The following is a 23,648-nucleotide window of genomic DNA, read 5'->3' on the forward strand; positions in this document are numbered from 1 at the left end:
TAACCTATAGTTAGGGCACTCCCTTGGGATGCTGGAAACCCAGTTTTGAATCCCTGCTCTGGAGCAGGGGTTTGAACCCAGGTCTCTCCCTCTAGAGTGACTGCCCTTCACCACCAAGATATAGGGTATTTTGGGGGAGGGGGGTATCTCTCAATCTTTCCCGTTGAAGATGTTCTACTTTGTACAAAATACTTGAATAGTCACCGGGAGAGTGAGAATGACTCTACATCCCAGTGGCTAGGGTATTCCCATATGAGGGGACACACCCAGGTTCCAGTCCCTGCTCTGATGACTTCTTAATTATTTATACAAAGTGGAACAGCTTCAACAGGAGAGACTGAGAGACCCCAGAACTAGAATAGCCTATAGTCTGGTGGTTAGGGCACTCACCTAGAAGGGGAGAAAATTGCATTCAAGTCACTGCTCCAAAACAGGGATTCAAAGCTGGGTCTCTCACATCCCATGTGAGTGCCCTAACCTCTGGGCTAAAGGTTATAAGTGTCACTCCCTTGTCTTCTGTTTCTGTGAATCTAGCCCTTCATTTCTTTTGCTTTTATTAATGACACATGAAATGAAATGTCTTGGTTCAACCCAAACCAATTAGCCAAAAATTCAAATACATTTTGATTTCAGTTCAACTCAAAGCATTTTTTTTTATTTTTCGGAACTGCCAATAAACCAAAAAATCCATTATTCAGAGAGCTCTGCCACTGATTTCAATACACTTTGGGTAAGCCCCCATCTGCCTAGTTTTCAAAGTTTATGAATGTTGATGAATAATTCTCAAAGATGACAATTTCATTTGATTTATCTGATCAAATATTCATGAATACTTTCCCCATCATTCACCCAGCTGTATAGGATAGTTTGTATGGGAACATAATGCAATACATCAAATCTCCACGAAGTCTTGATGACTTACACGGATCCTGGTCTCTGATAGCCATTACTTGATGCAGTATCCAATCTCAATCTCCTGCGCATTTTGGGTGGCAACTCAGGATTCAGTGGAGCCTTTGGTGTATCTTTGGCATCAATTGAGGCTAAGCTCTGTACAGATCCACTGCAACTTTTGTCACCTACAGGGAACAACCAGAATGCGGGGAATATAATAAGATTTCAGTGTGCCTTAATAACATGTATATCATACATAAGAAAGCAGGATTTTTAAAAAGAAATAAAATAGGTAGAGACAATGCTTACCAAGAAAGAGAACAGACAGCCTATCAAGCAGAAAGGTAACTAGAAAAGCATCACCACCAAAAATGGAGAGAATAATATTAAAACTTTGAAGAAGGCGGAAGATTCTTATGCTGCACCAATGAATATATAATACGTTTTCTGAACACTGATGATGCTAAAACTCCATTAGTAAAACACTACACAAGCCAGCCTCCTGTCTGTTTAATACTAATAGCTCCCCCCCAAATAAAAACAGAACAAACTAACAAAAACAGGTTTCTGAGATTTTTGTAGATGAAAATTAAAACTTGTTTAAATGACTATTTTGTTACCATATCTTAATAAAATAAAACCAACTTTGCATAGCTTGGATTTTATCTGTCAGAAACAGAAGACCCTAATGTAATATTATATAAATATTCAGTAATAACAGCCAGGAAGCCTTTGAAAAAGATGTCCAGGTACAAGCCTGCTTTGTTCTTACATATGACTTTCACAGGTTTAGGTAATAGGATAATAATAATGATAATAATAATAATACAGTGCTTCACATTTTCAAAGCACTGTATAAAGACTAATACATTTCATACATTTCTTGCAAGGCAGGTAGATTTTACTTAATAAAGTTCCCAATTTCTAGATGAGGAAACAATTACTCAAAATGATCTATCACCTAGGAGCCCTACATAACCCCATTGTGCTAAGCACTGTACAAATCTACACAGCAGATCAGTGGAAGAGCTAGAGGTAGAACTCAGGGGTTCCTGGTTCCAAATCTCATGTTCAATCCATCAGAATTTACTGTCTTGATGATTGTGTTAACTTTAGTAATCCACAACATTATAAATAAATTGACTTATTTTGGTATCTATTTTTAAGGGCAATGCCCAGTCAATTATCAAGGTATTGTGAAATCATCTTGTGATGGACTGGACTCAGTTTCTGGATTCCAAAACAGGAGAAGTGGCCAAAAATATCTTCTTTCATTCCATGTGTGCACACAGACATGTTCAGCCACACCTTTGTAACCTACTGGCTAGATTATATGCTATACTTCAACATAAGAACGGCCATACTGGGTCAGATCAAAGGTCCATCTAGCTCAATATCCTGTCTTCCAACAGTGGCCAATACCAGGTACCCCAGAGGGAATGAACAGAACAGATAATCATCAAGTGATCCATCCCGTTGCCCATTCCCAGCTTCTGGCAAACAGAGGCTAGGGACACCATCCCTGTCCATCCTGGCTAATAGCCATTGATGGACCTACCCTCTATGAATTTATCTAGTTCTTTTTTGAACCCTGTTATAGTCTGGGTCTTCACAGCATCCTCTGGCAAGGAGTTCCACGTGTTGACTTGCCTTGTGTGAAGAAATACTTCCTTTTGTTTGTTTTAAACCTGCAGCCAATTAATTTCATTTGCCCCATAGTTCTTGTGTTATGAGAAGGAAGAAACAGCACTTCCTTATTTACTTTCTCCACACCAGTCATGGTTTTATAGACCTTTATCATAACCCCCCTTAGTCGTCTTTTTTCCAAGCTGAAAAGTCCCAGTTTTATTAATCTCTCCTCATATGGCAGCCACTCCATACCCCTAATCATTTTTGTTGCCCTTTTCTGAACCTTTTCCAATTCCAATATATCTTTTTTGAGATGGGGTGACCACATCTGCACGCAATATTCAAGATGTGGGCATACCATAGATTTAGATAGAGGCAATATGATATTTTCTGTCTTATTATCAATCCATTTCTTAATGATTCCCAACATTCTGTTAGTATTTTTGATGGCCACTGCACATTGAGTGGATATTTTCAAAGAACTATCCAAAATGACTCCAAGATCTCTTTCTTGAGTGGTAACAATTAATTTATACTCCATAATTTATACGTATAGTTGGGATTATGTTTTCCAATGTGCATTACTTTGCATTTATCAATACTGAATTTCATTTGCCATTTTGTTGCCCAGTCACCCAGTTTTGAGAGATCCTTTTGTAGCTCTTCGCAGTCTGTCTGGGACTGAACTATCTTGAATAGTTTTGTATCATCTGCAAATTTTTCCACCTCACTGTTTACCCCTATTTCCAGACCATTTTTGAATATGTTGAATAGGACCAGGCCCAGTATAGACCCTTGGGGGACATCACTATTTACCTCTCTCCATTCTGAAAACTGACCATTTATTCCTACACTTCGTTTCCTATCTTTTAACCAGTTAACGATCCATGAGAGAACCTTCTCTCTTATTCCATGACAGCTTACTTTGCTTAATTGCCTTTGGTGAGGAACCTTGTCAAAGGCTTCTGAAAATCTAAATACTCTATATCCACTGAATCCCCCTTGTCCACATGCTTGCTGAGCCCCTTTTGGGGCCACTTAAAGAAATGCCATCTTCTAAGTAGGACACACTGACTAGAGCACATTACATCAGCGCTTAGCCTTCTGCACCACTTGCCAATTCAGCTTGCAATTCAAGGTATTGGTAGAGTTCTACAAAAATCCTACATGATCTCAGATCCAGTTATTGTAGAAACAGTCTTGACCTCTTATGAGATGCAGCTGAAAACAAAGCAAGCATATAGCCTGAAGTGGTGAAAGTGAGGGTGCTGGGGACTGGGTGTTCTCAGCCCAGAGCCCTATGTACTTGAATTCAAAACCCAAGTCTTGTCACCTTTAATCATGATGCAAGACTCATCTCTGAGAGTGCTGAATCCTGGCTAGCTACTCCAGCCCTACATGTAATTAAGCAGTGCTGGGTGAGGTGAGACCACTGTTCCAAGTAGTGAGAAGGGTTGATGCCTTCTAAACTATGCAAAAGGCACAAATGAAGGGCACCTTAGAAATATTGCTCAAAAAATGTCTGGACAACAAAAGAACATGGTGGAAAGATTCCAAAGTAAATGAACAAAATCAATGAATTTCAATAGCCTTTTGATTAACTTAATTTTTTCTGGTGCATCATGTTTAACTCAGTGGTGTCCTGATAGAACAACTTAATGCAAGGACCTACCTTCTGCTGAAGGGATTGATCTGAGGGAGGAAGCTGCAGACCTTTTCAGCCCAGACAGACCATAAAGCCCTTTTTTGGTCAGATCTATCGGTGGAGATGTATTCTCTGGGTTAGTGACAGAAGATACACTTTGACAGTCTGACTCCACATCTGTTTTTGTCGCATCCTCCTTAGAGGAGGATTCTGGACTTGTGGTCCAGAGGCCTGAGCTCTTTTGTCCATTGGAAGAAGGTGGAGATGCAATCCATGGAATTCCTCCTGATTTCTCCCTGGGTTGGGATGAGGCGGATTTTGTGGTGCTGTTTTGTTCTGATGAATGAGAAGAGAGCGATTCTATGCTGCCCATGGGGGTGCTGTCTGGGCTACTACTGTATGAATCACCTGAAGAGGAGTGGGGAAAAGAAGAAAAATGACATTTTGTGTGTAAATTACACTTTCTCAAAGTATCCATTTTCCTAATGCATATGTGGCCTCTGGAGTCTTCAATAATCATCAAACTCATTAGTATATGGCTTTTGCAGATGATAATTCTCCAAAGAGAATGGGTATTTGATTAATTTGCATTTCAATAGGGCAGCTGTTTTATGCCCCCCTTCTATGTGAAGGATGCAGTCACATATTCCTCTGATGGCTTGCTCCAGCCATAGGCTACCACGACAATTCATGTGACTCGGATTGATGCCAAAGTCTCCGGTTCTATTGTTTTGCAGCAACTACTTCTACTATTTTATTTTAGTTTGAACTTTCCAGTCTCTTTACAGATTGCAGCCCTGGAAACTTTCTACTTCTGGCTCCCTATTCTCCAACCCCACTGCTGAAGACTCAGGGGATATGGCTCTTGGATTCTGGGATTAACAGAAGCAGGAGGTTCATCTTTGCCTCTGTGGACTCAGCTCTCAGCATGCTTTCCTATTTAACCTGAAGATGACCCAGGAATTAGGCCTCATTAAAACAAGTTAAAGTCATCTTTATTGGGCACAATGTGTAAATTTTAGATATGGTTGAACTGTTTTAAGAATGAGAAGGGACCTTTGGAAATAGTGGAACTTCTCTACACAAGGAGTGGGGTGGCAGCAGTCCATGGGCTGGTGTATCCTCTGCACATGGAGATCAGTTCCATATGGGCTTGCTACACATCAGTGCACTGTAGGAACCACCTAATTCTTTATTAAACAAAGGCCACTGAAGTTACTTTGGCCAGTAGGCTGGAGTAACAGCTAAGAAGTTCCACGTCTTAGTGGTGATTCTTAACTGGCACTTCGCTTGCCATCTGTGCATGCAGACACCCAGTTAGAGTGCACAGGTTTGGTGTCTGCACACGTTAGGAACACACAAGCATCTGCATGTATCTAATTTTGAAAAGTTGATGCTAGGTACCCACGAACTCCCCTTCTTTGGAGACTTGTACAACAACTAGGCTCAAAAAACCCCCACCATTAATGTACAACTTTATCTATGAATTTACTTTTTTATGGCAGTAACATAAAGGCTCCTTGAGAAGCCATGAGAACTAAAACTTCTTTTGCAATCAATTTCATACCAGTGGAGATGCTAACATTTAGCAGATTAAATTCAATCTTGGCTACAATTTGTACTGAAATTCAACCCCTCCTAATGGTAATTTAAGAAAAAAAAAGTGGGTGATAATGAATAAAGAGGGATCTTTTATTTAAGTATATATGAAAATGAAGAATCACTTTAGGTGGCAATTTACTACAAAAAAACCCCCCAACCTCTCTATTTTTAATTATAAATCCATATAGAAGACTAGGTTTAAAGTTCAGTCTCCATGCCATTCAGTGCTTGACCTTTTTGTTAAAATTGCCAACATGGGTGTCAATTAACAACAGCTGTGTCGTGGTTTTGGTGGTATAGATAGCTGTCTACTGGGACTTAGACAGAGACCACATAATTCATTTCACACACACGGAAGAGCTGTCTAATGGTAACAGCTTTTGGCCAAGACTAACCTCAACTGGATTGACCTTATTATTGATGAGGTGAAATGCTCTATTATACCATTTCCAATCTTCAAGATCTTATTAAAAGCAAACAAAGCGAAACTTGTATTCTTTTTAGCAGTCTGGAGAAGGTCATTTCAAATCACTTGGTGGTTAGTTTGGAATAACAAGCGTACCACAATGTATTTTCAAACACTTTATGCCACATAAAAACTGCTTGACAGAACATGCTGTGAAAGGAGCAAGGAAAGCACTCATTCAACAACACTGACGTCTGCTCGCTTTATTGTTACTTTTCATAGGACCACTGCAAATAAGAACCCACTGTGCTTGGAGCATAGCAATTACCGTTGCTTACTAATTAAAAACCAGGAGAACTAAAGAACAAGACATGAACAGAGAGGTAAATAGCTAACAGTATGAATAAACTTACTATCATGGTCTGCCAGACATGGGGTATATCTTCCTTTGGGTTTGCGTGAGCCTGTTGAGAGGCATATTGCTCTTGATCTTCTGGAAGCTGAACGGGACTGAGGCTGGGGAAGAGGAATGTTGGGGTCTGGTGCAGTGTGAAATATCTATAAGTACAAAAAATCACAATCGATTACTTACATTTTCTTTAAAGCTATGATTAACAATCTGCTTATTTTACCCAGTTACACTTGCACCTGATAGGTTTGTTGTATATATAAAAAAAGGTCAATAGGAATTTTTGTATGAAAGTTCACTGAAGATAGATTTTTGTTTTGATTTAATTTTTCAACGTAAGAACTACAGCACTGGATTAGTGCCTCACAATATGCACGTGAAACTGACAGATACAAGACTATAAAAAAATGAACTGAACTAGTTTACTTTCAATGTTCCTATTAAGAGAAATAAAGTAAACAGAGCACAAATGATAGAAAATACAATAGATGTTTAACATTGCTCCCATTCCAGTAACCCAATGTACTATTAGTAACAAGGCAAGAGAGTTGGATTTTCAAAAATCATGATTTTTCACCTGAAAATGTCCTTTGGTCTAGTGCTAACATTGGATGGTGTAAGGGAAAAGTTGGGGGCAGGGTAATAGCCATGTGTTTGCTCAGCCTGCTTCTAGCCAATAGGAGGGACTACACTTTCCAGTGAGATTCTGGCCAGCTCCTGCACAAGGCTGGGTGGCTGCTCCTTGTGCTTAGACCTTTCGTATCCCCATAACAGTTGGCCCATAGCTTTGATTAAGAAGGAAACATTCTATCTGAAAGTGATCTTCTATAAATGCAGGTATCAAGGGGTAGCCGTGTTAGTCTGTATCTACAAAAACAACAAGGAGTCTGGTGGCACCTTAAAGACTAACAGATTTATTTGGGCATAAGCTTTCGTGGGTAAAAACCTCACTTCTTCAGATGCCCAAATAAATCTGTTAGTCTTTAAGGTGCCACCAGACTCCTTGTTATAAATGCAGCTGACTCTTTTCTTATTTGTAGGAATTTGCTGAAGGTAGTGAATGGGAGATCCGGTATCATATTTAATTCTAGTTGCATCACAAATTATATGAAAGTAAAAGGTTCCAGATGAAGTTCTTTTACCTTTTCATAATGCTCTATCAGAATTTCCACTACGATATTCTGAAACTTAATGTTCATCATAGCAGCCACTGTTTCCTCCTGGGCTCTCATCAGAGTCGGCCCAAAGATAACACCAAGGTTGGAGACGGTCATGAGATTTTGTTGACTGTGTAATGAAACCCTACAAAGGAATTAAAAAAAAAGGCTAATTAAACATTCCCTAAATATTGTGCTTATCTCCCATTCCAATAAGGCATCTGACACCATAGAAGCGGACTTTTGTTGTTGTTCACCAGCTCAAGTTTCCCTTTTGAAAATAATTTTAAACTTGTATGTGAAAACTTTCCCCCAAAAGCTGGAAAATATTGTTTTTTCTTTTTGCAAAGCATGACCACCGCATGAATTGCACATAAATGATTCACACCGTAGAGATGATGCAGACAGGCCAATGTAGACCACATCAGGAGGTGGACAAAGATGACTATGCTGGACAGAGATTAAAACTTGGTCTGTACATCCAAGAGAGCAACTGTGCAGTTACTTTGCGACCACAGTAGTTTTCCAAACAGCGATTGTTCAGACACAAATGTATGTATCTATATAAGGCACTGATATGGCCACTGCCACAGAATAACAGTGGAGACAGTAACACCATTTATCACAGTGTCATTTGGTGGGAATAGTGTCCCATGAATGCAGACTCCTGGTCAGCGAAAAACCCTGGCATCATGAACTTTCCCAGTGCAGCCTACATGGACATTCATAAATCAACCTCTGTGGTCTATGAAGGCCTGCCTAACAATCAGGGCCGGCTCCAGGCACCAGCTTCTCAAGCAGGTGTTTGGGGCGGCTGCTCTGGAGAGGGGCGGCAGGTGCAGGTATTTGGCGGCAATTCGGCGGGTGGTCCCTCACTCCGGCTCGGAGTGAAGGACTTCCCGCCGAATTGCCGCCGCAGATCGCGCTCGTGGCTTTTTTTTTTTTTTGGTTTTGGCTGATTGGGGCAGCCAAAACCCTGGAGCCGGCCCTGCTAACAATGGAGTATGTACTCATGTGGTCCCTGAGGAGGGAAAATTATTGGCATATGAATCCCAGTTTGGAAACCCCATTCTCTAAAAGCTGGCAATTACTTCAGGAATTTCTTTTATGCTCGCCACCTTGGGATAAACCATACTGACTGATTGTCTCAGAAACCTGCGCCACCACTTTACCCAGAGTTGACTTCTCAACAACAAACTGGTTGGCAACGGACCTGTAGCAATCTGGGGTAGCCAGCTTCCAGATGATTATAGCAACCTTCTCTAAGCAAGAATTATGCATGTGTCTTTATGCTGGAGGTTTGGAGTAAGCTGCTCACAAAGCTCCAGAAATGTAGTTTTCTTCATGCTAAAGTTCTTGACCCACTGCTGGTCATCCCAGGTCTGCATGCTGATATGATCCCATCAGTCTGTGCTTGGGACCCTGCTCCAGAAGTGCCAGTCCATGTAGGGGACATCAGTGGCTATACTGAGTATTATGAGCAGCATCAGCCAATGCAAATCTGCCATGCCTGGGCAGATGCCTGGACTCCTCCTCTGCCTCCTCTTTCTCCTGCTCCATCATAAGCTCTATCAGGTGTCTTCAGTGGGTCAGAAAATGCCAACAAAACGTCAACCAGCATTTCATGGAAACTCTGCCAGTTTCCTGACACAGAAGTGAAACCTCAAGCAAGAGAAGTTCTTCAAAGGGCGCCTCCCTCCATGTTGCTGGCTCCGGTAGCTGGTGCATAGAGCAAAATGACTGCTCGGCAGGCTATACTGGTGGGCTGTTCAAACTTCCTGTAACATGCAGGGTGGGCAGTAAAGATTTTCCACAGTGCACCATGGTGAAAGGGCTAGAAGCTATTCGAATCAGGGAGGCACATTTTGACAATGAGCCACAGTAATGTGTCTTTCTGTAATGCATTCAGCCAGGCATTGTTTAGTTGCCACCTTGAATGACCCTTGTAATGATTCCTGCCTGAAGATAAATTGTAATCTCCAGATGTGCTAAGTTCTGTTGCAACCCTTGTTTGTAGGACACAAATAAAGAATTATTGTATTTGTAAGAATACATTTTTATTAAACAGCAATACACAGATTAACATTTCTTACAAGGGACCTGATCCTCTCTGAAATGAGGATTGCACAGCTGAGTGTAAATCCAGCTGTCATTATGGTACATATCAGTAGGGGTGGAGTGCAAGGGGAATTACGACGGGCCAGGAACATGTGAAGAATGTGTGTGGGGAGTTTGGGCAGGGCATGGAACGCAGTTCTGTATGGGCTGCAGGGGGAGTCGAGCACAGATGGGTACCTGGCTGAAGGGCAGCGGAGTAGAAACTGCTGACAAGAGCAGTCATGATGGAGATTGTGGGATACCTCCTGCAGGCCACTTAGGGCGACATAAGCAAATGGAGTGTCTATACTGATAGTGCCATCACTCTATCTTCGTCGCAAAAAGCTCTATGCCGCTCGTTGAGGTTGTTTTATCATGTTGGTGTAGCACTCCACTATTTTGTTGATGAAACCTGCCTTTTGTTGACAAAACTGTGTAGTGTAGGCAAGGCCTTAGACTTCTATGTTAGACGAAAGTGACTCTTTCTTTGATTCTTTATTATTGCCAATTTGCGTATGCAAACATCTTGCATATCCACAAAGTTAGGTACCAAGAAATATGGGATCAGAATTGTTAATACATATTTTTTAGACCTAGCCTAAAAATGTGGCCTTGAATATGTCTAGATCAGGAGTTCTCAAACTTGTGGGTTGTAAGCTCTGGGGAGGTCATGAACAGTGTCAGGAGGGTCATTAGCATCATCACCTATTCTCAACCCTTCCGTTATAAAAAAAAATGTTTCTAGCCCTTATGATTGTGGAGATTACCTTGAAAATGTGATCTGAGTGTTAATGGATGCATTGCCACTTGCCTAAATCTACACAAAACATGAAACAATAGCTCTAAGAAGTGTGAACTGCTCTGTTAATTTCAATCAAAGTTTTATGGATCTGCCTCTGTTATTCTACAAAGATGGAATTTGGGATTTTTTCCCAAATGATATGGAATTCAGCATTTTTGTCATGGAATCTGAAGATATTGAACAGAACGGGACCCAGAACTTATCCCTGTGGGGCCCCACTTGATATGCCTTTCCAGCTTGACTGTGAACCACTGATAACTACTCTCTGGGAACGGTTTTCCAACCAGTTATGCACCTACCTTATAATAGCTCCACTTCGGTTGTAATTCCCTAGTTTATGAGAAGGTCATGCGAGACAGTATAAAAAGCCTTACTAAAGTCAAAATAACCACATCTACCACTTCCCCCCTATCCACAACACGTGTTACCCTGTCAAAGAAAGCTATTAGATTGGTTTGACATGATTTTTCTTGACAAATCCATGCTAACTGTTACTTACCTTATTATCTTCTAGGTGTTTGGAAATTGATTGCTTAATTATTTGCTCCATTATCTTTCCAGGTACTGAAGTTAACCACCTGACTGGTCTGTAATTCCACGGGTTGTCCTCTTTTCTTATAGATTGGCACTATACTTGCCCTTTTCCAGTCCTCTGGAATCTCTCCTGTCTTCCATGACTAAGCTAATGGCTCAGATATCTCCTCAGTCAGCTCCTTGAGTATTCTAGGATGTATTTCATCAGGCCCTGGTGACCTGAAGGCATCTAAATTGTCTAAGTAATTTTTAACTTGTTCTTTCCCTAGTTTAATCTCTGATCCTAGCTCATTTTCACTGGCATTCAGTATGTTAGATGTCCAATTGCTACTAACCTTTTTGGTGAAAACTGAAACAAAAACGTCATTTAGTACTTCTGCCATTTCCACATTTTCTGTTATTGTTTTGTCCCCCTTCTTGAGTAATGGGACTACCCTGTCCTTGGTCTTCCTCTTGCTTCTAATGTATTTGTAGAATATTTTCATTTTACCCTTTATGTCTCTAGCTAGTTTAATCTTGTTTTGTGCCTTGGCCTTTCTAATTTTGTCCCTGTATACTTGTGTTATTTGTTTATATTCATCCTTTGTAATTTGAACTAGTTTCCACTTTTTGTAGGACTCTTTTGCTAATGTCTGTTTTCTTGAAATCCATTATCTTTATTGCGCTGTTTTCCCTCCTACCATTCCTTAGAATCATGAATGCTATCATTTTATGATCACTTTCACCCAAGCTGCTTTCCACTTTCAAATTCTCAACTAGTTCCTCCCTATTTGTCAAAATAAAATCTAGAACAGCCTCTTCCCTAGTAGCTTCTAAAATAAAAAAAAGACTCCAATATATTCCAAGAACTTGTTGCATAATCTGTGCCCTGAATATGGCCATAAATATGATTATAAAAGGAAGGAGTGCTGAGCCATTTGGAGACCAAGCATCCATCTTTATGAAAAAAATCCACTCAGCCTCACCTCAGTCCCTGGAAAAACTATGGAGCAGGTCATCAGGGAATCCATTTTGAAGCACTTGGAGGAGAGGAAGGTGATCAGGAACAGTCAATGTAGATTCACCAATGGCAAGTCATGCCTGACCAACCTGATTGCCTTCTATGATGAGGTAACTGGCTCTGTGGTTATGGGGAAAGTGATGGATGTGATACACGTTGACTTTAGCAAAACTTTTGATACAGTCTCCCACAGTATTCTTGCCAGCAAGTTAAAGAAATATGGATTGGATGAATGGACTATAAGATGGATAGAAAGCTGGATAGATTGTCGATCTCAATGGGTAGTGATCAATGGCTCGATGTCTAGTTGGCAGCCAGTATGAAGTGGAATGTCCCAGGGGTCGGTCCTGGGGCCGGTTTTGTTCAACACCTTCATTAATGATCTGGATGATGGGATGGATTGCACCCTCAGCAAGTTTTCAGATAACCCTAATCTGGGGGGAGAGGTAGATGTGCTGGAGGATAGAGATAGGGTCCAGAGTGACCTAGACAAATTAGAGGATTGGGCCAAAAGAAATCTGATGAGGATCAACAAGGACAAGTGCAGAGTTCTGCACTTAGGTGGGAAGAATCCCATGCACTGCTATAAGCTGGGGACCGACTGGCTAAGGGGCAGTACTGTAGAAAAGGACCCAGGGATTATAGTGGATGAGAAGCTGGAGATGAGTCAACAGTGTGCTCTTGTTGCCAAGAAGGCTTGGACTGCATTAATAGGAGCATTGACAGCAGATCCGGAGAAGTGATTATTCCCCTCTATTCGGCACTGGTGAGGCCACATCTGGATTATTGCGTCCACTTTTGGGCCCCCCAATACAGGAAGGCTGTGGACAAATTGGAGAGGGTCCAGCAGAGGGCAAAGAAAATGATTAGGGGGCTTGGGCATATGACTTATGAGGAGAGGCTGAGGGAACTGGGCTTATTTAGCCTGCAGAAAAGAAGAATAAGGGGGGATTTGATAGCAGCCTTCAACTACGTGAAGGGGGGTTCCAAAGAGAATAGAGCTAGTCTGTTCTCAGTGGTGGCAGATGACAGAACAAGGAGCAATGGTCTCAAGTTGCAGTGGGGGAGGTCAAGGTTGGATATTAGGAAAAGCTATTTCACTAGGAGGGTGGTGAAGCACTGGAATGGATTAACTAGGGAGGTGGTGGAATCTCCATCCTTAGAGGTTTTTAAGGCCGAGCTTGACAAAGCCCTGACTGGGATGATTTAGCTTGGGTTGGTCCTGCTTTGAGCAGGGGGTTGGACCAGATGACCTCCTGAGGTCTCTTTCAACCCTAATCCTCTATGAGTCTATGAAAATCCACTGTTCTATTACATAAATATGTTGTAAATATGAAAGCCCTCCAAGCATCATATGTCATATCACTGCAAATAATAAGAGGTGCCAAAAGCTCATAATTTGGGAAATGTTGCTTGAACCCTGTGTCCTGTCAAAACAATTACTTCCTCCAATGTCAGAGTCAGCTGATGTGACATGGTTTTCATGACATAGCTTCAGAGGCTGAGGAGAGCCGGTATTCTCAGTACACATGGATGAAACTACATAGGTGTCTTCCTCTGACCAACTTGTAACATTTGTCCAAGATGAGTGAGAAGAATTCATATATGAGCACTGCCTCTTTTGCTGTCTACTGATATGGGCTACAGGGGGGGAAAAGAAATCTTTGAAGCTTTCTAACAGGCAATTCTTGGCATGTGGGTTGGATTGGTATTTGAACTGATAGTACTCGAGCTATGACAAGAAAACACAGTGGCCTTGTGACTAGAATCTAGTTGATTCTGTGCCCCACGCATTTGGGAATATTATTCAATGCACAGGGAAGCTGGAGTGGCAAACAGGATGTCAGTGGAATGGCAGAAGGTACTTGATGAGTATATAAAGTTGTGAACTGTATTAAAGTTAAGCCCAGTGCATGCCTCTTTGCTATTTTATGTGACAGAGCAGGCATTCAACATTGACAGCTCCTCTTCCACTCTGAAGTTCACTGGCTTTCATGGAGTAAATTTTGAATTACTTGTCTGAGCTCAGAGAAGACATAAGGGTTTTCCATCATGAATGTGGCTCTTCCTTTGCAGAATACTTCCCTGATCAGCATAGGCTTGCTCTGAATGCTTCTTTCCAGGAGCAGAACATAACCTAGGTTATTAACCTGAGGTTTGTGAACAGGAGGTTGTGGGTCCTGGTATGAACCACTGATCTTCAACGCTTAGCCGGACAGTTGGCCATAGTGATCGTTTGCCATTTGGTCCGTTCCTGTGCAACCACAAAGCCTTGACGGCCTGAGAGTTCAACAATGGATCTAGTCCACATTAAATGAAAATGAGGCATGCATTAAATAGCTTACTAAAATCAAAATACACTGCAGTATGACTACTGTATTTGTTTATCCACAAAGGCCCCAAATCCTGCACTGATTTATGCTCATGCTTGACTATGCACTCAACACAATGGGATTACTCGAATGTGCTAAATCAAGTAAGAGTGTAAATCTTTGTAGGATAGGGGCCTCAGAGCCATGAAATATCTTTCTAAAAACACATGCTCTAGAGATCAGTCACAAGATATGGGATTGATATAGGAATTAATAGGTGATTTTTTTTGCCTGTGTTTTACATAAGGTCAGGTCCCTTCTGACTTTAAAACCTGTTAGTCCATATTCTGTATTTTGTTTTTCATTAACCTACACTGTCCACTGTTTCTCTTTTTCTCTAACTGACATACTGACTACTTTGAAAGTTTTTCTACATTTACCAGATAGTGAAGTAAAAAACTCTTACCAGTACTTCTCAGTGTCTCTCCCTCCCGCTTTTCTCTCTTCATAAATAAGAATGTTTGCCAGATACATGTCACAACCTCACAAACTCTTACAAATAATTACCACTGGTTCCAATGCTACAGTTCTCCTATTGTCCTAGCCTATTCAGCAATTTCTAGAGAATCTTACTGAGCCTTGCTAAACTGAATAGAATCAGTTGCCGTGGAATTAACTTCTTCCTTCCTCATTCTGCTTTATGATCGCTCCCTGTCATTGTTATCTGATATTGCACTAAGCACTCTATTACTATGATCATTTCTAGAGATGACAAACAACATTTTAGCTGCCTCTTTAGTGTATTTATTCTTAGTCCCTGATATTCTGCAGACCCCATCATTTGTGAGCAGCAAGATTCATCCACAAAAGTTTTAAAATATAAGTTAAAACAAACAGCCCCCCTCCCTCATTTTCTTCTAATTCACAAACTACCTCTGAGAGCTTTCCATTAATCAAGGCCATGTGACGAGTTTGATACTTTTACCTTTTGAAGTAAGATCACTTGGCCCATACATACTGGTAGCTCTATTTGTTTTTTAAAGCATTATATAAAAACTAACTAAACTAATCTTCGGAGCACCATTGTTTGGTAGGCAAGTACCATAACAAAGATGGTACATGGTATGTAAAAAACCATCCCCATTACAAAGATGGGAAAACTGAGGTTGAAATATTAAATGACTTTCCACAGGTCACAGAGGGAATCTGTCAGAAGCAGGATCAAATCTCAGGAGTTGCTGGCTCCCAATCCTGGGCATAGACCCCATGACCTCTCTCATTCTGATTGTTGAGCTGTTAGTACTAGGTACATATAGTAGTGAGTGGATAACAGAATTCTCTGGGGCACGGAAGAGAATGGGATGACTGGAGGAGTGAGTCTGTGAATACAAAAAAATATTCCTTTTCCATTTCAAACTGCAGAGTTTGATGCCTCATTTACAATGATATCCAGTAAAAACTAGGATTAATTTCTTTGGATTCACGATAACCAGATAAAAATGGAGGAATATAAATGCCTTCTACTGAACTCAGCTTCTATTTCACCTAATTAAGAGTAGCTTAAAACATCTCAGATTTCAGTTTAAGTAACAATTCTGGTAGACAGATGCTCATTTGAGGCCCAAACCATGAAAATTAGTTCTTTTTTAGAAGCACAAGTTACTATCCTGCACAAAAAGTTTTAAGGTTTTTTAAACAAACTATATAATCTGAAAATATAGACTACAGAACACAAAGAGTAATGTTTGCACTATGCTTGGGTTTCCTTGGTGACAAATTGGTTCATTTAGTTAATAAATAGAATGATGTATTTAATATTATTCTGACAATAAATGACTAGGCAGAAATTTTGATATAGCATCAAAGGCTCACTCTGTTGCAAAAGGAAAGAAAAAGAAGAATTGCTGTTCAGAATGCTTGTAATATGGAACATTTTGATAACCAATTTTCTCTTCACTAGTCCTACTTTTGCTGGGGTACTGAATGGATACAGACCCACGTAATCATACATTTCAGGTGGCTGCATGCCTCATTCATCAAGGCACAATTGCTTTCTCCTGGAAATCTCGCTCTTTGCTGTATCACAGGTGACAGTAAATTTTGGATATTACCAATTTGCAGACTCCTGGCTACCTGTATTCTGGAAGTGTGGAGTTATTAAAGCACATTATGAAATTATCTGTATTCTCAAGGAGGCAAATGTGTAATTTGCATGGGAAGTTTTTCAAAGAGTGAAATACTTCTTTTCTTTTTTTGCAGATAATGTCAAGTCTCTATTGTTTGCCCGTTTGCTAATGCATTATGATATATTTACATAACATCATAACTGTGCATGCTCCTTTTCAGAGGTTCTCTTTTTCTTAAAAAAACAACAACCTGTTTATGTCCCAAAGGGCATGAAATCTGGGATTAGACAAATATATGCAGACAGATACAGGGAAGAGGGATAGGGAAAGGAAGTACATGGATTAAAACAAATTAAAATAGTGTGACTTATATTACATAGCCAGCAAATCATACAGTGTGGTTTTATTTTTTTAATAGAAGCAAGAGTGCACATTGGAGGGGAAAATATAAATTACTCATTTATCTTAAAGGGTTCTAAATTAACTATCAACTCAGGAGAGGGTTGTGGATGGTTCAATGGAAACCTCTTCTCAGTGTGCAGCTGAGGTGAACAAAACAAAGAAGATATTTGGACACATAAGGAATGGGATGGAAAATAATCTAATGCCTTTATTTAAGCCAATGGTATTGCCTCAGCTGGACTACTATGTAAAGTACTCATCACCTTACCTCAAAAAGGATAGTTCAGAACTGGAAGGTGTTCAAAAAGAGCAATGAAAATGATAAAGGGCCTGGAAAAACTATCATCTGAAGAGAGATTGAAAAGATTGGGTTTACTTTAGAAAGGAGATGAGTACCAGAAAAACACAAAATAATGAATTGTCTAGAGAGAGTAGAACAGGAATTTATATCTTTCTTGTCTCATAACATAAGAACAAAGGGACAGTCAATGAAATTAAAGGGTGGCAGATTCAAAACTGATAAAAGGAAAGTTTTTCACAGAAGGCATAATTAGATTGTGGTACTCATTGCTACATGAAGTTGCTGATGACAAGCATTTAGCAAGATTCAAGAAGAGACTGGGAATTTATATAGCTATCAAGAATATCCAGAGTTATCATAATTAATGATAATATTTTGGAAGGGATATAAAAATCTCATTCTTCTGGATAAAGCCAATGTCTATCCATTAGAGATCAGAGTGAGATCTCATTTGGGGTGCAGGGTTGAGGGGGAAACACACAGATTTTTTCACATCTGCTATGACACGGTTCTTAAACTTTCTTCTGAAGCATCTGGTATTGACCACTGACTGAGACTGAGTAAGGTCATCAGTTATGGATCAGTTATATTTATTCCATGAACATTCTGGGAATTGTACTTCATATAAACTCAGCTAAAACAATGGGTGAAATCATAAGGACAGCTTTGGTCATCAATTCAATTTCATTGGAGTTAATTCATGCACTGAGAGCATGATTGAGAACCGTTATGTAAGAACATACTGGGTCAGACCAAAGGTCCATCTAGCCCAGTATTCTGTCTACCGACAGTGGCCAATGCCAGGTGCCCCAGAGGGAGTGAACCTAACAGGTAATGATCAAGTGATCTCTCTCTGCCATCCATCTCCACCCTCTGACAAACCATTCCTTACTCATCTTGGCTAATAGCCATTAATGGACTTAACCTCCATGAATTTATCCAGTTCTCTTTTAAATGCTGTTATATGAATTAGACCCATTTAATAAATATAATCACTTTCTGGGAACCTCCAGGGCTCTGAGTTATGATCCTATTTCTAGTTGGCAGTTCTTTTGTCACAAAATTTTGTCCTGCATTTTACAAGTCTGATCTAATTTTCAAGTACTTATCTTCTCAGGTAAAACAAACAAACAATTTTGAATAGCCAAAATTGACAAACAAAAGGGGGGGGGGGGGGAAAGAAGCCCACATCCAAGTCCATACCCCTAAACACCAAACAGACAAAAATAATGGTGGAATTACTTGACCAAATGCTTGATTAGGATGTCCAGCATCTCTCTGTTTTTCTCTGGTAATTTATGAACAAGTGCATGTACTGCCTCAACCCTGTAGTTTTGGTCATCGGATTCTGTTAAATAAAAATAAGGAGAATGTTATTAAATTAAGGTGCACCCAAAGATGTGTGTAAGGATGATGTTAATAACACTACACTAGGGCACACTACACATTACAATAAGGCAAACCATCAATCTGCTGTTAAAACTGCCTTCCAAAAATCTGAGAACAGTTCAGATATGTTTATTACATGAACATTCTGGGAATTGTACTTCAAATAAACTCAGTTAATACAATGGGTGAAATCCTGAGGTCAGCCGGAGTTTTGCCATTGATTTCAACAGAGCCAGGATTTCATAGAATCACAGAATATCAGGGTTAGAAGGGACCTCAGGAGGTCATCTAGTCCAACCCCCTGCTCAAAGCAGGACCAATTCCAAACTAAATCATCCCAGCCAGGGCTTTGTCAAGCCTGACCTTAAAAACCTCTAAGGAAGGAGATTCCACCACCTCCCTAGGTAACGCATTCCAGTGCTTTACCACCCTCCTAGTGAAAAAGTTTTTCCTAATATCCAACCTAAACCTCCCCCACTGCAACTTGAAACCATTACTCCTTGTTCTGTCAAACAAGGAGTAATCATTTGACCCAATGATCTTTAACAGCATCTAACCCCCCTTTATATTTCCTCTTATGGTGGTTTGAGGAGAGATGAGGATAATTAGCACTTTATGTATTTGTAAGTATCAGAAAAAAATCCAAATAATTAAGGTGGCACAGGCACAGAACCTTAATTCTAGCATTTATTAACTTTTGAGTGCTTGACTTTTAAACCTTAATATTCTTTTAACAGAGATTCTGTGTGTGTGGGTGTGTGGAGGAGGGAGGGAGAGAGAATATTACGTACATACATACTTCGATTTTGAGTTCCTCGGGTGTAGGAACTGTCTTTTTATTATGTTAGTACAGAACCCAGCACAGTGAGCCTGGGGCTTATGATTGGGGCCAGTTGGTGCTAATGCACTACAAATACATAATAATGTCCACGTATGTACAATTTCATATCTCTTGAAATAAATCATTGCCTAGGTTATTTGAAACAAAAGTAGGCTGAACATGGGAAGATATAGTGTGAGGAAAGTTCTCCAGAAACAGTGGGTAAGAGATGGATCAAAAAGAGTATTACTCTCCTGAAGACTTACTAATTTCTTTAGTGTTTTACTTACTAACGGCAATAATGAAATCCTTGTGCAACTTGAAGGTCATCAGTGGTTCTGTAAGACACCTGGTCATAAAATTAGAAAAAATATTTTAGAAAATGTATTACTTTTTAAAATCCTTTCTTGTATTTTATTGCTGTTGCTACTATTTCAATATGCTTTTATATGATGACTGTCACCTTAGCATCTCGGTGCCAGATAATTATGTCCAATGAAACGAATTCATTGCCTACAGGCCACAACCATAGCAAAATTCAGTCATGTGCAAGATCTGATGAAAATCTTCTCTAGCTAAATCCAGTGCCACTCTGTGAGTAACTTAAAGAGGAATGCCAATACCATTGCCTTGATCACAGACCACGGGCCTGACTGCCTTCTCACTTACAAAGCTGTAAAATCAGGCATAACTCCACCGAAATCATCAGCAGTGTTGCTGAAGGTAGAAAAGTGAGGGGCCAATTAGGCTTCAAGCTTCAGCTGGTGAAATCCAAATATATCATGAAGACCCCAGTATGGCACTGAAATCCTGATATGTAGTGAACTGGGAAGACTCTTCATTCAAAAGGCAACTTATGAATTGTCTGCAGTCATAAGAAACATTATCACTGCCATTTCTTATTATAAAATTGCATAAGTAACAACCTCACCCTAACCAAGATTTTCAAAAGTGACTAGTGATTTTTGATGCCTACATTTTTGGATGACCAACTTGACTGAGTTTCAGAGGTTTGGATTTTTAGGAAGTGCTGAACACCTACCCTCTACAAGCTTGGTCCCTTCGAAGTGTCCCAAATTGTGACCCAACAGTTGAGGACCCCAAAATCACAGTCACTCTAGAAAATCATGACCCTTATTTTTAAAGGGTTTCGAAATTGCTGAAGGTTTAGTATGAATTTGCTAATTGTTTGGGGATATATTTATTCCCAATTCCTGTAAAGTGACCTGTATCATAGGATATGAAATGAGAATTAACGTTTATGCAGGGAGCCACAATTTTATCCTGCCCTAACAATAAATTAGTGAAATATCATGCTGTGCAATTTAGATAAAGGATTTAACAAATTAGAAAGATTGTCTCATACTGTGCAGTTTAGATAAAGGATTTACAGATCAACAAATGCAATTAACTTATCCCCCCTCCAAATGTAGGGTTTTATAGAGCACAACTGTTTCAACAGCAGGCAGACAGATAGCATAATCAAATGCAGATTCATTTATAAATAATTACTGGAATATTATTAGGCTAGCCAAAATCACTATATATATTTAGTGTTCTAAGGGGGTGAAAGAGATGTAATGCAATATCAATAAATAAGATTAAATGGACATGAAATGAGATACACGTAGAGCATCATACTCACCTGAGGTAGTTTTTTAGTCCGCTTGTTATTGTTTTATTGTCCCAAACGTCCATATCAATATCCATATCAGGAGGAGATTTCGGGGCTGGTAGAAAATTGAATTAGGACTGTATTATACTTTGACTAGCAGACTAGTTAGGAAAGCAACACAACACTTCAACAACATACAAAGATTTTGTGTTAATTTCTTATGGTTATTTTATTACCCAGATTAACTAACACCCTGAACATACATTGAAATCCTTTAATTTTTGTCAAGTGTCAGAAAAATGGAATAGCATCTAGTACATAGACATCTCAACTATGTGCCCAACTTCAAAGAGTAAACTAAACCCAAGGTGATACAGGGGTTGCCAGTTGCTTTGGTTTTGATATAGAGCAATCTTCAAAAGAGAGGGAGGTTATATCCAGATTAGCAAAATAAGGGAAACCCCAGGACCACCAAAAAAGAAAAATCTTATAAACTATGAGTTATTAATGGATGATGGTTGTAATATATTGACCTAAAGTTGGGTGTTTGGTATTCCATGCCTTGACAAACAGATCCAATAAACTGAGCATTAAAATTAAATGAAGAAAGGGATTTATAGATTTATTTACATAATCCCAGCTGCAAAATATAAACAAATCCAATGGGTCTCATTTTTCTCAACTGTCTGCATGTGCCACCTTTGCTCCATGATTTGCATTGACTGCCCATTTGTTTCTGAATTGAATTTAAGATGTTGTTTTTGATTGGTAAAGACCTAAAGGTCTTGGGGTGTTTTGATGGGAGACACTTCCTCTATCCTCAGTCAGTAGTAGACACACTCCAAGGATTCCCCTTAAGTTAAGAGAGAGGGCTGGCAGCAGAGTGTTCTCAGATCTGGAGCCAGCTTTCCTGAATAGCCTGGGTTTGTTGACCACTGGAGCATGTTGCAATCTACATCCATTTATACAGGCTGCTGTGGAATTAGTGTTTGATTAAATGTGGGAGGGGTGTTCTGTGTTTCATAGAGGATTGAGTCCTGTTGATCATTGGGATGTAAAACTTTTTTTTCCCCTTTTAATTTGTGTCGGGGTGTTGAGCGCTCTGGACAGATTTCCTGTTTCATTTTTTAATAAATTCAAATAAATAAACTAAATTAATTGTGAAAAATGCACATCTATCCATAATCTGTGTATGCAATTTCAATGACTCTGCACAAACTGAGGCTATGTCTACACTACTACACGACCTACGCTACACAATTCCAGCTATGTGAATAATGTAGCTGGAGTCGATGTACCTTAGGTTGAGTTACTGCGGGGTCTACACCGCAGGAGGTTGTAGGGGGTAGAAGTACAGGGGTTGACTGGAGAGCCATCTGCAGTCGATTTGGCAGGTCTTTACTAGACCTGCTAAATCAACCGCTGGTGTATCAATCTCAGAGCGTCGATCCTGGCTGTAGTGTAGACCTGTCCTGAGTAACAGTGGCCAGTTACATACATAGCTAACTATTTGCATGCTTACTCACTTAATTTGCCACCTGTAATTGCAAGTGCAAACTAAACTTACTATTGTACACACATTTTTGAGCAGAGACAGTGTAGGAAATCATGTCCAAAATGTCCTTAGTGGATATTAGAGTTTTTCATACAAAATCTTCCAAAACTTACAAAATATGGTATTCATCAGTTTTTGCACTTTGGAGTTTACACCTCCTATTCTGTACAGCCCCAAGATTGTGATACCTATATGGAAAAAATACAGGATAATGAACAGAATCATGGCACCAAAAGTACAGCATGTTCATGTAAATTGACACATAGGTGAGACATTTGGGTGTAAATTTTCAAAACAGTTTATGAGGTTTAACCATCCATCAATTTATAGGAAGTTATGCAGCTAAATTCCTGTACACCACTTTGGACTATTTAGTGCCATTTTGGAAAATTACCACACATATTTTACTGAAATTACAGCATATTATAAACAAATCTTAGCTACATGTTAATTAAATGAAACCCCACGAAAGGGCCCAACATTCTGTCTAACTGACTCACGGAAAGGTGCCATGATAGCAGACACTGGAATGATGTCTGAGAAGTGAAAAATAAGTCCCAGAAGCACTCTAGAGGCATGTCCTCACTTCCTAGCCCTGTTCTTGCTTACCAAGAAATGTAAACTTGTGTAACGCAAGCCACTTCAATGGAGTTACTCTGAATTTACACCAGTGGAAATGAGAATGGAATAATGTCCTCCATAGTCAAATGTTGCTGACAATTACAGTAATTACTTTTGTACAAAATTTACTGGTGATACAAACTATTCGACTTAAAATATCTGCACAGTCTAGCGTTTTCCTTGTTTATCTGCAGTACTGCAGCTACTTTGTCAATGCTGAATGACAGGATTGTTTTAGTTTGTAGAGCCCAAAACAAGATAAAGAGACAGCCTTAGGTCCCAATTATCCTCAAACAGTTGAGACAGGCATGGCCCAAATGCAAAGAATATTT

At 39.8% G+C, this 23,648-nt stretch overlaps 1 protein-coding gene across 4 annotated transcripts in view; it reads right to left on the reverse strand.

Moving 5' to 3' along the window:
* Window positions 1-23,648, reverse strand: part of ARHGAP42 (Rho GTPase activating protein 42) — a 276,290-nt gene that overhangs the window by 14,063 nt on the left and 238,579 nt on the right. For 3 of the 4 annotated variants that reach the window (XM_042854667.2, XM_042854683.2, XM_042854678.2), the window contains exons 14-22: window positions 22,809-22,883; window positions 21,171-21,255; window positions 19,816-19,874; window positions 18,559-18,664; window positions 7,728-7,887; window positions 6,590-6,734; window positions 4,196-4,576; window positions 1,204-1,242; window positions 923-1,079 (exon numbers count right to left, since the gene is read on the reverse strand). In XM_042854667.2, coding sequence (XP_042710601.1) covers window positions 923-1,079; window positions 1,204-1,242; window positions 4,196-4,576; window positions 6,590-6,734; window positions 7,728-7,887; window positions 18,559-18,664; window positions 19,816-19,874; window positions 21,171-21,255; window positions 22,809-22,883 — 1,207 coding nt within the window. The remainder of the gene's footprint in view (window positions 1-922; window positions 1,080-1,203; window positions 1,243-4,195; window positions 4,577-6,589; window positions 6,735-7,727; window positions 7,888-18,558; window positions 18,665-19,815; window positions 19,875-21,170; window positions 21,256-22,808; window positions 22,884-23,648) is intronic. The other variant, XM_008178638.4, reaches the window with a different exon arrangement.

The sequence above is a fragment of the Chrysemys picta genome, chromosome 1, assembly GCF_011386835.1.
Source record: "Chrysemys picta bellii isolate R12L10 chromosome 1, ASM1138683v2, whole genome shotgun sequence".
Lineage (NCBI taxonomy): Eukaryota > Metazoa > Chordata > Testudines > Emydidae > Chrysemys > Chrysemys picta.